Below are 16,147 nucleotides of genomic sequence, written 5' to 3'. Positions count from 1 at the left end.
GCTGTGTATCGCAGCCACTGCAGCTGCTGAACATCTGGATAATTGGTCCAAATCAGCAGGTAAATGTGTAATAACCTCTTATAACTACATAGTTTTATCTCTAAGGTCACTTGGGTCTACATCCTCTTTCCTTTATTCTCCTAAAATCTAAGAACATGAGAGAGAAATATCTTCCCAAGCTGTTTTCTCTCATAAAAAAATCACAAAAGAATGATTTGAAAACTAAAAAAGTTTTTCTCTTTCGGTGAATTTTAAATAATTCTGGATTTTGTGGCAGACTAATTTCTTTTAGTTAATATTTAAGTTGTTTTGGATCATGAGCTGCTTTGATGTTGGGAGTTCTGTATAATTCAGCGTTTAAGTTCTACTTTGCTCTCTGGTCAGACAGACACTGTATTTTGTCGATCGCTCCTCCAGTTCAGGTTTAAATCCACAGCTCCCATGAAGAATACTTGCTCCTGAGCTCAGTGAGACTCATCTGGTAAAATACAGTTTAAACAGGCAGGTAGGGCAGTACAATCTGGGCAGATTTGAACATTTTAAAATGTTGTTGTGTGTCTAACAAACGTCTTTCTGAAAACCGGTGAATCAGTCTAATGTGCCCCGTTGCTACGCTCCACAAATTTCCCTTAATCTCCCCTTTAATCAGTTTCATCAGATTGGTTTATGTTTGGAAAGTTTAATTTGATTTACCGTTTGTTTGATGCTCACAGCTAACCGGCACAAACACTTTCAGGTGCATAATTGAATTTACGTTATGCATTTTACTACTTCTGAAAGGTACTTTACTTTGTGAGTCAGCGGACCCCATCTTTAACTTCAAGCAGGGTTTTTATTAGAATGAGAGAGAATGCATTTCTCTGAGATGATGTGCAGGATATGCTGGCGGAAGCATCTTTCTTTGCTGTTTGACATTTTGTAAACTTGTGCAATAAACATTTAGAATTTAAATAAGCCAGAATACAAACAGTCAGCCTCGCTGTAATGGATGGACGGGGGCTCCAGCATGTGCATGCTGCCCCATTTATGATGATTTACTCTGGATGTTGTTTATTCTACCAAGAAAAGACATTTGTGCACAGGAAACTCATCTCTCAGTAGAGATGAATTGATGGCCTGCAGCCTAAATACAGCTGGGAGAATAGACTGCAGTGACATGGGTCACTTGGCGACGTGGGAGTAAAATTCATCTGGAAAACACGTGCAGCGACCGAGGCAAAACGCATGTACGCACCAGCCTAACATTTATTACACTCACAGAGGGATGCCTACTCAGTTTCAAACTATCAAGAAGACTGTTTAGTAAAAAAGCAAAGAGACGGAGGACACCAGAGAGAAACCACACACACACAGTTTAGTTTTTAAACCTGTAGATTCACGTTCAACACTCAAAAATGTCAAAATAAAGACAATAAAACTTCAAATGTGGCTGCGTGTAGGTACCTGTGCCATGACGTCATGTGACCAGATGTCCGAGGCGGAGGTGATGTGCTGTCCCTTTGTGTGCTCTGACTCCGAGGGCCTGAGCAGGGTGGGGCCAAACACGGTGGCCAGGTTATGGAGGGACATCTTGTTGATCGGCTCCTTCTCAGCCACCCTGCAGGAACAAACACCCACAGGCCGTCAGTCAGGGAGGGCGGGGTCATTACAGGAAGGGATGCAGGGAGGGCGGGGTCAATACAGGAAGGTACGCAGTGGATTTTTGCTTTAAGGTTAAAGATAGGTTTGAATCTTTTGACCACAAATTAATTTACTTTCTTCCTTAAACCAACAGATTTGTTACTTTTTGACTGACGGGTGGCAAAACTGTGATCAGTGGGTGTCTCTGTGTATGGGGGGGTTCGAGTGTGTGTGTACCGTTTGAGGTGCTCCAGCAGAGTAAGGAAGGTCATGAGGTTGGGGTCCGGCAGGGAGCGTAGGAGGTGCATCATGCAGTTCTCCTTGGCTGCTGGGTCTGAGAGCGCTGCGAGAGAGAGGAAGGAGATGTCAGATCCAATTATGGTGAGGCAGCTTTTTAACTTTGGCCCTTATCTCTTTCAGCTGAGCAACGATAACTCTAAAGGTCACACCTATGCCCTCCATGAAGGCGGGGTAGAGGCGGTCGGTGAGCAGAGGCTCCGGCAGCTCCCTGAAGTACAGCTTCAGCGTCCCAGCGATGGCGTTAATGTCCATGTCGCTCAGCATCACCAGGATATCTTTGGTATCTACAGGTCAGACACAAACAAAGACCAATTAGAAACTGAACACACTGCATTATTACAGAAGCACGATAACACAGCTGCTCTCTGTCTCCAGGAACGATGTAACCTTTCAACAACCCCACATCCAGACGGAGACAGATGCTTAATATTACACACAGAAACGAAAGGTGAAACCGGGCTCGGCTCAGTCGGATCTGGGTGACGTAAAAACAGCCGTGACCGACACTGAGACTCTTATGCAACATAAAACTTGAACACTTGACAGCTGCTGCTCCTCATCTGTCCTGGATTCCCTGACAGCCGGTTCCCACAAATCTATTCTACACAGTGTCAGAGCGAATAAGTACTACAGCTCTGAGCTGCAGCACAGTCTCTACATCGAACACTATATTCATCCGAAACACACACGGACTTTATACACACACTACATTTCTGGGAAATTACTCGGGACCAACGAGGTAAATGCTCGATGACTGACAGGATAAATGATGTGATGTGTCACTGATGGGATATCTTTCTGGGTTTATTCACTGTAGTGGTACTGCACTGTGGGACATAATCACTGCTCAGAGGAGTGTACTCACCACTCACCAGTTACTGTTTTTGTACAAATGTATGTAAGTTGATTGTTTGTTAAATCCTAAAATGAGCCTTAAGTTTCCCACAAAATGGATCCTGTCTCAGTTTACACAAAACACCTGTGAGTACTGAAGTACAACACATCCATGTTTTGTTTACACAAAGGTTTATAACGGCCATCTTTGTTTTACCACCAAAATAATTTCATTTCATTTGAGTTTTCTTCCTCTGTTAGTGAATCGCTGTTTCATATTGTTTTCTGTTGACTTTATTTTGCACACACGTGTTGCTATGACTTGAGTCAGTGATGGGGTTTTCCTTCATTACAAACATGTGACTCAGGAGCTCTTTCTGGTAAATATGCATCATTGTTTTTAGCTGTTGTGATTGTTAGAAAGGATCAAACCTTTTATATTGTTTCTATTCTGTGAAACTAATTAACTGGTAATAAAAAAGCACATAATCTGACCTTTTCTTCTTCAGTTACAGATATACTGTGATGAACCACAGATTCCATTGTGATATATTATATATTGATTCCTAACCTTACTGCATAGCAGGGAAAAAAATATAATAAATAGTAGATCGATCTCCGGTCAAGATGACAGAAGGAACACAGTGTCCCACAGAAACCAGTGGGGGAGTCTTACTGGTGTCGAATGCTGCTTTGAGGGCCTGGATATCAGTGGCCACCCCTGAGATCCTGTAGATTCCTACTTCGTCAATCCCCCTCTTCTCCACTTCCTCAATGCACTGACGGACTATGTAAGGCACCTTGGAGCGTTCACGCCTGTGGACACAAACAGCAGTTTACACGCTACTCCTCTGATGATGTGGGAGAAATGAACTGTTGACCTGACAAACAGATCTCATCTGTTAGCATCTGTTAGCCCTGTTAGCTTGTCCATTCTGATTTCAATAACAGGAAGACACTCACTTTGTCACCACGTTGATTTTGACTCCAAACACCCCACTCTGTTTTTTGGACGGCGTTCTCTTCAAGCTGAGGTCCCGACTCGTGAACTTCATGGAGAATTCCACTTTGATCTGGTGATGAACAACAGCTTCAGTAAACTGCATTTCTCTCAGAAGCCAGAACAGATTTTTTTTTTTTTTTTGTCTCTTTCTGTTGTAATTTGGAGGTTTTGACAGTGAAACTTTAAAACTGAGCCACTGATACAATTACAACACCCAACACATTCAAACTAATCATTTCACATCTGGATGTTATTGTTAACATTACAGCCAAACCGATTTTGTTTTCTGGAAATTCAAATTTAGATTATAAATGATGTTTCTCTTTTCAAAAATGTCTGTGTGCACAAATTCCTGCAGTCTCCAGGACTAAACACTTAACCTCAGTCTCACTTTGACTTCCTGCAGCGCTGTAAGAGGATACAGTGCTGTTATGATACTGACTTAGAAAAGATGGCCAAACTTTGCCAAATATAACACATCTCATTACAGTATTTATAGTGTGTGTGTCATAATCTAATCTAAACTAATCTAATCTCTGACAGAGTCTCACCCCGTTCATCTCTATGACGTCCATGTGCCAGTTCTTGGACTGCACCGTCTGAGGATCCAGCTGAAAGACACAACAGAGACACAAACATATTGGATGATAAGATTCTTTTATCAGATAAGGACACATGACTAAATTCGTACGGAGATTTCCCCCAGACTCTGCTTAATCAAATCTTCAGACAGTGTTAGTCACCACGGAAGAGTCACATTTCTGCATGATAGCATTATGGGAAACAAGTGAGGAGAGTCACTACCTGTACGTTCACCACACTCTTTTCCCCACATGAATCATGGGGAATATTTTTTACCACAGGAAGGAAGCCAGTTTTTACCCTCTCAGTGCAGATTCCCAGACAGGCTGGTTGATATTCATATCATGTTAAAAAAAAAAATAGTAGTAATGGGAAACTAGTAATGGGAAAAGCCAAACGAGAGGAAGCAGCAGAGGTGTGTGAGAGATGATAGCAAAAAGCAAATGCAGGACTGCTGTGTTAAAGGAAGACTGCAGGTAAATCATGAAATGACTGAACAGCCAATTCAACAGCTGCTGCTTATCACAGAAACCCCCTCCTCTCTTTGGTGGAGGTTAAAAAAATGCTGTTCCCGCCCGGTTTCGAACCGAGGACCTTTCGCGTGTTAGGCGAACGTGATAACCACTACACTACGGGAACTGGCTGACAGCTGACCCCTCCCACTTTGCAAACATAACCTCAAGGCATGCATTACCACAGGGCGGCCGACACGAAAGGCAAGGCTGCAACGGACTTTAAGTTTAAAGGTGACTGAAGACACTTGTGATTAATATCCAAGTCCAGAGTTCACCTTTAAGCTGCTCCATGTTTCTAACCCAGATCAGAGTCGAGCTGTCGTAGCGCCTGTGCCCCCGCTGCTGCTGCTGCTGCTGCTGCTGCTGCTTCACAACCACAGTCACTCAGTTCACTTAGGGAAAGAGTGATGCCACTTATGTTTCCCACACATGCCCCCTGCGGTCTCTTGAAGGTCCAACAAGGGCTCCAAATTGGCTCCGACACTTGGTCTACTTCTCCACACACATTCTCAGAGTCTGGATCACATGTCCCATGATGCCCTCTGAGACATGAAGGATGGCAGCTTGTTGTTTCTTCAACTCTCCTGGAGTGTGCGCCTGCTGTGGGAGGCCACAGCAGCTAATGCCTTTTTTACAGGCAGTCTGAGCATCTGCACTACACAGTTATGTCATTACAAGCACACGTGTCCATGTGCTCACCTCAGAGGGAAATAATGATTGTTGGATGAGCACAAGGGCAGCACACTTCTCTTATTGTCAGCATTAGGCTGCAACCATTAAAAGTTCTCAGTGAGTGTATTTCATTACCTCGTAAAAAGGCCATTTGGCATCGGTTTCACGCATTCCTATTATCGTTAAAGCTCGTTTTCCCAGCAGGGCTTGGGTTTGAGATGAGGGACAGGTAATCACCGCAATTGGGTCTTTACACAGCTACTGCCAAGAAGAGATGTGGGCAAAAATCCAGGACTCGCTGACGGCGCCTCTCGTAGCAGACTCACTGAAAAAACAAAAACGCCCCCCCCCGCCTAATTCCTCTCTATTGCCCTCTGTTAATTTCTAAAAAACCTGATTAAAAATGAATGTACTCAAATAGGGTTGTAAAAACAAAAAGGGATCCTTTACAGGCAGGGGTTACACTCCCTGACCCGTCTCGAAACTCCAACCTCAACCGGGCTCTTTTTTTTTTTATTAAAAAAATACTTAGAGGGGAACTTGGCCCACCCCGTTCCTTTCCTGGGAAATGAGTTGGTTTAAAGGGATGACTCCAGCTTGGCTAAAGAGGCCTGCACGAAACAAACTCAGGCTGACTTATTTCATACAAAGTATTCTGCTCAGAAAACAGGACGAAACGTCAGGGGAAGGGCTGCATGACAAGACACGGCTTTCTTGGAGATGAACTGTGACTTATTGGGGGGGATGTGTCGAGCCGGCTGGTTTGAACAAAGCTGAAGGAGGATTAAGGTTTTATCCTGAGTGACGTCTCAGGCAGGGAAGCAGCAGGGAGAGGGCAGCAGGTAACTGAACCATTGGGGAGAGAAAGGTAGTCATTTTTAATACAGCCCAGAACGCAAAATAAAGAAATAAAGCTTGTGATATTCATCTACATCTGACAGCGGCGGACATGGTCACAGTCTGAAGGTGGACATGTGGACACCAAGGGATTAATGGTGCATTCAAAGCAAAGAAGATACACTGCAAATAACGTATTTCAAAGAATTACTTCCAGCTGATTTACAGTATATTTAGACTTTTTCAGACCTAATAACGACCCACAGTCCCCTTTCATCTCCAGAGATCCAGTGACAGATTTCCATTCATAGGGCTGCATGAAGGGGATTTCGAACACATGAGCATCTACGGTATGTGTGCGCGTTCATGCACATGTCTAAGAAAAGATAAAAGTCAGAAACTGTCTTGTGTTTTTTTATTTTTTCATCCTCAGGCTAATATGGTTCAGATTAGGATCGCATCACTGCGGTGTCAAAGCTCTCTTTATACGACCCGGAAAACAAAGCGAAGCACAGAAATACTTCACATGTAGCGGAGCGTTGCGTACACTGATTTGTACGGATTCCAGTTGCGGCCTTTTCCTTATATAGAATACAATAAATATGTATGTGTTTCAATGGGAACTCAATGTTCTGTGTGTGTCTGTGTGCGTGTGTGTGTGTGTGTGTGCACCAGGTTTTGGGGCTCAGCTGGTAGCTGTGCTGCCTATTTACTTCCTCTAAACCCTGTGTATGTTGCACTAACCTGACGCCTGTATGCTCTCACACACTCGTGTCGTCATTTCTTCTGTGTTTGAACACTTAATGTGCAACAGGAAGCCGGTGGCTGCCACTTGTAGGCCCTGCAGAAATTGATGTTTTCTGTATGTTTGGTGCTTGAGGAGTTTGGATTAATAAGATTAATAAGATTAATGAATGGGTCACTGTTGGGGCCATCAGTGGCCAGTTTAACATTTTTATTAGCCTTTAAATTACTACATACAACAAAGGCTGAGGTTCTTCGTGCACAACCAACAGTGTTACTGTGACTTCATCTTCTGCTCCATGAACTCATGATATTAAAAAAATGCTGTTCCCGCCCGGTCTCGAACCGAGGACCTTTCGCGTGTTAGGCGAACGTGATAACCACTACACTACGGGAACTGGCTGTCAGCTGTTCCCCCCCCCCACAATATAATCCTGCCCTCCTTCACCAGCAAGTGACGTGAGTCAAGCTGCTGCAGCCGTTACGAGACTGACAGCAGCAACAGACTGACCCAGCAGGACAGTGAGGGGTCCGCAGCTCTTTACATTTCCTGCACAGCACACAGGAGACGTGCTTCTGCAGCAGAGTCACACCTGCAGGTTGAAGGAGCAGGTTTTACCAAGTGACCACGATACAAACCATGAATAAGGTCTGATGCAGTAAATAAACCATCATCCTCCCAGTGTTTTACAAGTTACTGCTCATATGACTGAGGTGGTTTGGTAAAATATACGTTTCAAATAAAAGCATTTTATATCATACCGTATGTTGTTTCAGTTAAATATGGAGTTTGGATACTTGTTTATTCTGTATCATATGAATATAATTCCCTTTGAAACCTAGTGCTGGTTTATGTAGATCTAAGACAAGGAGGTGAGGGTGTTTTAAACAGCAGTAGACATTGTGCCAAACAGACACTGAAATGATGTGTAAAGCCTTTAATAATAAAATCCCTATACACTTAATTAGGCCTTTTTTGCTGTGAGAGTTGATGCATGCTGGCGACAATATTCAAAACACTGCTTCTTCTGATATGCTAAATTAATGAATTTCTGTTTAATTTGTCCTTTGTGTTTCATCGCAGCTTTTCCATTGCTGCTCTCTGGATGATTAAATATTCATTCAGCTGCAGGAAGCTTTTTATTAGAGCTTTAATTAGAACGTAGCTCAAACTGCATGGCTCCTTGGTTTTGGAAGGATTACAGGAACTGTTTGAGCAGTGATTGAGCCTTTTTTTCATTCCTTGCTAACACATCACCCTGCAGTTTATTTCTCCCCATACAATAGAAGCGCACAACTATTTTTAGTCTCATGAACCACATAATCATAATGTTTAAACGTGCACCAGTGAGAGCGTCTTTACTCGACAGCTGCTGATGTCACCACGACCATGTGAGCTCTTTGACTCAGTTGCCATGTTGCCTCATCTCCTAACTTCCCCGTTCGAGCCAATCGGAGGGAGTTTTCAGGCCGCAGAGGGCTGTGATTTGCAGAGTAGTGTTTCGTCTCTGCAGGCGCTCTGTGATTCTTTTCTCGGGCCTGTAAACAGCGACACACAGATCCGTACTACACTTATGCAACACAACCCTGCCTGCAGCCTGGGTGAGCAAGAGCGCTGATGCAGAAAGAATTGTGAGTTACCCTACATGTAAGAAGAAGAAGAAGAAGAAGAAAAAGATGGAAATAGCCCTTTAATGCTCTGAATTTGAGTTAATCACATGCACTTCCTTCATTCAAAAGTACTTTCATGGTTTTTCTTCCCTCAAAATGTTCCATTCTCACATGATTTCCTCCCATGTTGTTCCTGTTTTGGACGACGTTCAGTGTGAATTTACTCAGTAAAGACACGTCGGTGTAAAAACAGATGATTAAGGTTTTTCTGCAAAATAAAAAAAACAACAGTTCACTGCTTCTCTGGATGTTACCACTCAGCTCCCATTAAAAGGCCTTCAACTATAATCACACAGATGCAAACGCCGCTTTGTTCCATTTCCATCAAATTTCTGATTTAATGTAAAGCAGCAGAAACTCACATATGCTGTCAAGACACTGGGATCTGAGTCACATGCTTGTCATGTGATGAACCCTCATGTTTGTGTTGGACAGATCTGCGGTGAGGTGTTTCGCCCGTCAGCCCTTGTGGAGACTCATTACCTCACTATTCAGGTCATTTGTGATCTTTTCCTCTAACAGCATGTACCGCTTGTACGTCATTAGATCATCTCGTGTGTGTTTACTCAGTGGAGTTCACAACATCACTGTCGCTGCTAAAGAGAAAGTATGATGTGTGAGTTTTGAAGCAGGTGCCAGTGCGATGATCAGAGGAGTCTCGCTCCAGCGCTGATGTAACTTTCACCAAGTTTTTTGTACTTTATTCTATTTTTTTTTGGGGGATGGGGGGTGGGGTGGGGGGGGTGTCGATGAGCTGGAGTTTGAAATAAACCAGCAAAACAAGTCATAAACTGACTGTCCTCGACTATTCCACACAGTTCTTCTCTGTTCATGTGGTAACTCTCGGAGTCACCGTCTCTGAGCGCAGACTACTGTTAAAGCATGTGCTGAGCACACCAGGCGCCCTCGTCTCTTTACTCTCACAGCCTAATTACATGATTAATGTCTCGTTGTCACCCCACTGAGATTAAAGCCACCCTGCACACGGCCCGCTGAAGGGCCAGAGGCGAGGGGGTCACTGTGGGTATCAACCTGAGAACGCTTTACTGACCTGCCTCGTGTCTCCTGGAGCTCATTAACCAATAGCAGCTCCCGCTCACTGGGGATGGATTGGGGCCAATAAAAGGCTACGCCCTCCGGTGGGGACAGACGGAGATTTATGTGGCCTATATAAAAGGCCATTAGGGGGACTGCCTGGCATTTTAGGCACACAGGAGGAAGGGATGAAACGCTAATATCATCTGCACTAATCAACATACTCAAATGGAAGAGCATAATTTCGTATGTGGGCTAAAATGTGGCGGGGGCGAGAGGTGGGATGAGCGAGGCAGAGGGCGGATGATAATGGTTGCATCTGATTCTCTTCCACGGCTAAGCCGGCACGACAGCTCCATTGTTCTCCTCGCTAAGCTGGCTGAAAGTCCACAAAGAAAATAAAACCGAACCTGCGCAGCAAACAGGTCATCGGCCAAAATAAATCCAAAACGTGATGTTAAACACGCAGCCAAAACCGGCTACAACCCGCTAACAGCTTCATCATCGTTTATTCTTTTGCTGGGACACATTCAATACATTATGTCTGGTTCTAGGCCAATTACTGTTCCCAGCCAGCCTCCTATCTCATCACACTGTGTCTTAATTAGCTGCTGCTTAAGGCTGAAGGAGAGAGGACAAATCCCCGGTGTGCTGCCATACCCTCATGCATCCCTTAACATCCACATTCCTCTAAACACCCTGTGAATAACACGCTGCATGTCACAGATGCACATAAACAGAAAACACAATATGCCCTGAAGCTTTCAATAACTCTTTGAAAATAACCCTGGAAGTCGCTGCTCCTCATAATGTGTTTCAGAACGCTAAATTGAATTTAAAGACAAATTCTTAGTAAATTTGATCAATTTAAAAAGCTAAATAAAGCTAGAAAAAAACCAACTATTTTCCACTTGAGCACAGCTGATTAAGGCTGTACAATGATGAAATAAATAGATAAAACAAAAAGAATAAAAAAGGAAATTATGTCTGAATGTGAATATATAATAAAAATATTCACTGCATTAACCCTGACCTGTCTTAAAGATAAAAACATTATTAAAGACTTTTCAGACTTTAGTTTTTGTTGTTTTCAGGTACGTTTTGAACACGACATGTTTCTGTTTCAGATGATTTAACACCATCGCCTCTCTATCATCAAACAGCGTTCACCACCATCTAGAGGCAGAAATGCAGGGCTGAGGGTGGGGGCCGTAGTAGAAGAGCTGATAGGATCTGAAGGTGACGGGGCACAGAAAAACTGCAACACAAGTTTACTCGTAAAAGCTGCCATTCAAAGGGACATTCAGAATGAATGAATGGATGAATGTGTTCACAGAGAAGCTGAGTGACCGGGGATTTCTGCGCAAGGTGGGAGAGCTGGGAGGCAGGATCACATGCAAATAACTGCAGTGCTGCCAAATCTGGACAGCAGCGAAACACAGAAACCTCCTGAGTCACATTCTTTGACATGAAGACATCAGCGTCTTTGTGCACAGAGAGGAGAGGAATGAATCAATACAGGACCTGCGGGGTCAATGCAGTAAAGTCCGGGCTTAGTTTGTAATTCCCATTTTATCCCGCTCAGTATAACCAGCGGTCAGCCGTCCTCAGGCCTGTTGAATAATGGAAAGCAGCGAAGCAAAGGTCAAGCCAACACTCAACTTGGATTCTTTATTCTGAACCGGTTCATTACAGCTCAAAACGCTGGCGATGCACTTTCTGATGAAGATGAGGAAGACTGCTGAATAACCGTGCAAACACACACTGAACTAAGAACAGAGAGATACACCTGAGGCTCATATCTCCACACATTAGTCACCGTTGTAGCTGCGTGTGCAGAGCTGTGATAGAACCAGCTCAGGCTCACGTGCTTCCTCTCCGTCTTCCACATACAGAAAGCATCTGGAGGAAAAAAAAAAAAAAAGAAAGGTACCACTTTCCTGCTCCCACGCATGAGTCACGATCCAGAACCTGCATTTAAACTTTGCCATAACAAACCTCTGTGTGTGTGTGTGTGTGTGTGTGTGTGTGTGTGTGTGTGTGTGTGTGTGTGTGTGTGTGCTCATCGTTGGTAACAGATCCCTCAACACAAAGGTCATTCAGTCCAACCTGAATGCTTTCACCACATGACAATAATTGAACCTCAATCCTATAATAGCACAACACAGTGATCGCTATGTTTTCCATCTAATTTTGGTCTCAAACTCAAGTGAATTAGAAAAGAATCAAGCAAACACAATGAAATGCCAAAAGATCATGTGTAACAAAACACAGTGGGGAAACTGCAGATGAGAATACTGGAAAAAATGTGTTTAGCCGAAGATTTACCTTCGCAAAAAAAAAAAAAGATGCAAACATGCCAGACACATGTTTCAGGAATGTGACAGTTAATCAGAGAAGGAAAAATAAGAATCTGTGCTTCAAATGCCAGAGGAGCGGTGGACCAGTGGAGCCAGAGGAGGACACTATCTAAAAACGAACAGCAGAGGGAGCTGGTCTGATACCAAACACAACCATAACCAGCTCGGTTTTTATTTGGAAACACCATGTACTCATCACGAGTGGCTTCAAATGAAGACCAACAAAGGCTGGTGGAGGCAGGAAGTGACAGGAACCTCAACAGGGACGAAGAATATCACAGCAACAGACGGTGGTTTCCACAGTGACGGAGATTTTCACCTCTTGATTGTAAAATTGTAAAATTTAGTATCCGAGGAATTAATTTACCTTCTTAGTGTTATTAATCAGTTCATTAACATATTTGTGGTGGAGGATCAATCCCCTACACACGCCCTGATGTGAAGAGTATAAGCACTTCTTCTTTAAGATGAAACATTAGTAACAAATATTATAAGTGTCCATTGCAGTTAATTACATTTAAAATTATTTAAGGAGGAAAAAAAAGGATGAATAAAAGTTTTTCTGAAAATACTCTTTTGTTTGTGCTGTGGTGGGAGTTACTGCAGGTCACAGTTTAACCAGGTCTGTGCTGCAGTCAACAGACCCATCAGATAAGAACAATAGTCAACTCTGCGCTGATGGAAAGACACGGGGGGAGAGAGAGCGCACATGGAGCGACACACTGAAAATAAAAGAGACAGAGAGCAAACAGATGGAAGTGACAGAGTGATAAATAACAGAGAACAAATGCAAAGGGGGAGAAGATAAAAGAGAGGAAACACAGTGAGTGTGTGTGTGTGTGTGTGTGCATATGTCAGCCAGAGACCTTTTGTCTGAGCAGCTTGCTGCGGACGCGGCCCCATAGCTTGGCCCCGGTGTTGGTGTGCCTCTTGAGCACGGGGGTCTGTGGCTGGCTGGACAGATTGTGCTGGTTCTGGTCCACGCAGCAGTGCTGCTCCAGGCGCTCACACACCGAGTTCAAGTTTACATCCGACACCAGGATCTCCGTCATCCCAAAGCCTCTGATTCCCCCTCCCACCAAAACACAGGTGGACGAAGTGCGCCGCTTACAACGAGGGAGGGAGGGAGGATGGATCCTCACCGACCTCTCACAGATTACCGGACCAGGTGCTGGAGAGCAGCTCCGGGATTTCACCAACAAAAAAGAGGAAAAGTCTCCTGCAGCTGATGTTCACTTCAGAAAAGACAAGAGTGATGAAGGTGAGGAGAAGAAGATGCTGCCATGGCTTCCTTCACGAGCCTGATAATAATTCCACGTTGGTTCCTCTTTCTCTGTGAGCTCATTCCACAGTCAGCCGCCAACATCTCCTCGCTGAGCAGTCTGACTTCCACAACGGCAAACACAGACACAGAGCGCTGGAGCGAGGCAGAGCGAGAGATAGAGAGAGAGAGAGAGAGAGAGAGGGAGGGAGGGAGGGAGAGGAGGGGAGTGAATGAGCTCCCGTTGTCACTGAGCGGCCCTGCTTCTCCAGATGTTGATGGACACACCTCCAAAGAGAGGAGGGAGGGATGGAGGGAGTAATACACAGTCAATGAGAAATGAGGAGAGAGAGGGAGAGAGGGAGAGAGAGGAAAGAAGGAGGGAGCGACGGACTGCTGAACGTTGCGCTGTGTTTTGTTCAGAGCTTTGACCCCTTGTCAACCTTTCCCAGAGCTGGTCAGCAAACAGGAAGTGGCTGGAGAGGAATGTGACGAGGAGGAAGAGGTAGAGAAGGTGTGAAACTTTAAAGAGGGAAGGTAATGACTGATAAATAAGACAAAGACATCACCTCAGCAATAATCTAATGAACTTAAAAAGCTTCCATGTTGTCAAATCCTCTTAAAAAGTGATAAAAGATAAAACCCTCTTCTTCTTCTCTTCTCCTCACCACTCGTACAGATCCACCATTCCCCCTCCACTCACTGTGAATGTGTGTGTGTGTGTGTGTGTATTTTTCCACTACAATGCTTTAACCCCTTTTTCACTGAGTCCGTCTGTTGACATTGGAGACTCAGTCAAAGACATCGACACACACGCAGCTCGCTCACCCTGGGACACACGCAGAGCGAATCGCCATCTGTATTCACCAGGACAGCCGGAGCTGGCTGCTCTTAAAAGGCGTATTCCTCGGTATAATGGATCGATCGGAGCCGGGGAGTCGGTGTACGCCTGTCAAACTCCATCTCCATCCAGCTCGTCCCATCCCGTTCGAATTAACAGGGGGGGAAAATATTCTGCTGGGGAGAAGGTTACAGACACGAGGCTGCACTTTTAAAACCTCGGGACCAGTCAGGCAGACTGTCTGCTGGGCTGAGTGGAAGTTATGATTCAGAGTCATGTGCACGGGCAGGTAGAGGGGTTCCTGCTGACTGAGGAGCAGGTGAGGGAAATCAACAGAGAAGACTGAGGAAATGACATATTGATCCGGTGTCATTGTTTGAGTTTGAGAGTCAGCTGAGAAGTTAACATCAAAGGGACGTTGTAAAGTCATGATTAACACCTGAAGGTACGACTGACTGAGCCAACCTCATGTCAGCAGTGTTTACCTGACTGTGTATGAGACGAGAACAACCATGTTAGGGTCTTCTCTCCATGCTGCGTGACTTACTGCATCTGTGGTTCTTCAGAGAACTAGCGACTCTCAACAGAAAGAAGGATTTCTTTCACACAGGTTATAAAATTTCCCTGATGTAGAGAAACGGTGGGACACAGCTGTGTTTACTAGGACGGCAAGTGAGATGCATAAATATGTCCTCTACAATAAACAGCTCCTCTGCAAATCCTCTCTCTACTATGAGAATCAGATTGAGTCACTAAGGAAACATTCACTCACTGATGCCACAAAAAGATCATTAAAGCGATTGATTATTGATCTTCTACATGATGATTTATCATAAATTCCCAGTACTCCAGCAGTTACAAGGAGAGGAAGCAGAAGTGAATATTTTCAGTGCTTAGTTTGAAGTCCACCTGAGCTCTGAACACACCTGAACAGATGACACGTCATCATGAGTCGTCTCAGGTAGCAGCGACAGTCCGACACAGACGGTTAGTGTGTGATTCTGTGGTGATGGAGGCCGGGGGGGGGGGGTGAGAGGGCAGCCTGCATGTCTGACGGGGAGAGGCGGGGTGGGCTGATATAGGAGAGACCTCAGCCAACCCTCGCCACAGAGTATTTTTAGCTCCCAGTGTTTTCAGCTATGAGATATACAGACTCCATGCGTCACATCTTGGAAAGAATGTCTGGGAAAACCATGTTTTGCAAATGGGGGGGGAGGAGGAGAAAAAAAACCCACGGGGAGACAGGAGATATTTTTGGGTGAGATGAGAGAGAAGGGGAAGACAGAAATAGATGAGCATGTTTTGACTGAGTTTATGTTCACTGTTGCATATGTTTAAAGAGAGTTCTACTTCCACTGCGTCCAGCAAAGCAGAAAAATCATCAATCCCTTAATGATTTCAATTGTTCATTTCAGTCCTGAATTTAAAGCCCTGATTTCTCCTTTATATGGACGCACTGATCCAACTCTCCGTGATGCACCTCACTGTGTGGCACCAAGTTCTGAGTTGGATGTAACTGACAACAGATGAATTCATTTTGGATCAGTCCGATACTCTCTCAGTCAGCATCATCACGTCAGACTGGTGCATCTCTAACTGCTGAGTTGACTGAACAGTAACAACAAATCCTTTTTAAGATTTGAAGATCATGTCATCTAACTATTTTGTGTCGACAGATAAAAAATATTCAAAACAACCAACTCTTCACATGTGAAGCTGTGACCAGATACTCTTTGCTGAGTTTAACTTGATCAATAATTTTCACAATCAAACTGTCACTGATTAACTATGTTTTGATTGTTGATTAATTGTTGATCAGCTGATGGTTTCAACACTTGCAAGAGCCACCGTTTATAAAGCTGCTTCCACTAG

At 44.2% G+C, this 16,147-nt stretch overlaps 1 protein-coding gene and 2 non-coding genes across 6 annotated transcripts in view; all 3 read right to left on the bottom strand.

Moving 5' to 3' along the window:
- The window catches only part of abr (active BCR-related), a 120,607-nt gene that overhangs the window by 716 nt on the left and 103,744 nt on the right, over positions 1-16,147 (bottom strand). For 3 of the 4 annotated variants that reach the window (XM_022745761.1, XM_022745762.1, XM_022745763.1), the window contains 6 exons: positions 4,309-4,368; positions 3,718-3,827; positions 3,431-3,570; positions 2,070-2,204; positions 1,858-1,963; positions 1,444-1,597 (listed from right to left, as the gene is read on the bottom strand). In XM_022745761.1, coding sequence (XP_022601482.1) covers positions 1,444-1,597; positions 1,858-1,963; positions 2,070-2,204; positions 3,431-3,570; positions 3,718-3,827; positions 4,309-4,368 — 705 coding nt within the window. Of the gene's footprint in view, positions 1-1,443; positions 1,598-1,857; positions 1,964-2,069; positions 2,205-3,430; positions 3,571-3,717; positions 3,828-4,308; positions 4,369-13,039; positions 13,563-16,147 lie in introns of those variants that run through there. The other variant, XM_022745764.1, reaches the window with a different exon arrangement.
- trnav-aac lies at positions 4,906-4,978 on the bottom strand. Its single transcript has one exon. It is a non-coding gene; the product is annotated as a tRNA-Val (tRNA).
- trnav-aac lies at positions 7,433-7,505 on the bottom strand. Its single transcript has one exon. It is a non-coding gene; the product is annotated as a tRNA-Val (tRNA).

This window comes from Seriola dumerili, unplaced genomic scaffold (assembly GCF_002260705.1).
Source record: "Seriola dumerili isolate Sdu_G_001 unplaced genomic scaffold, Sdu_1.0 BDQW01000091.1, whole genome shotgun sequence".
NCBI lineage: Eukaryota > Metazoa > Chordata > Actinopteri > Carangiformes > Carangidae > Seriola > Seriola dumerili.
The sequence above is the reverse complement of the archived record's forward strand: the minus strand, read 5'-3'. Positions and strand labels throughout refer to the sequence as shown.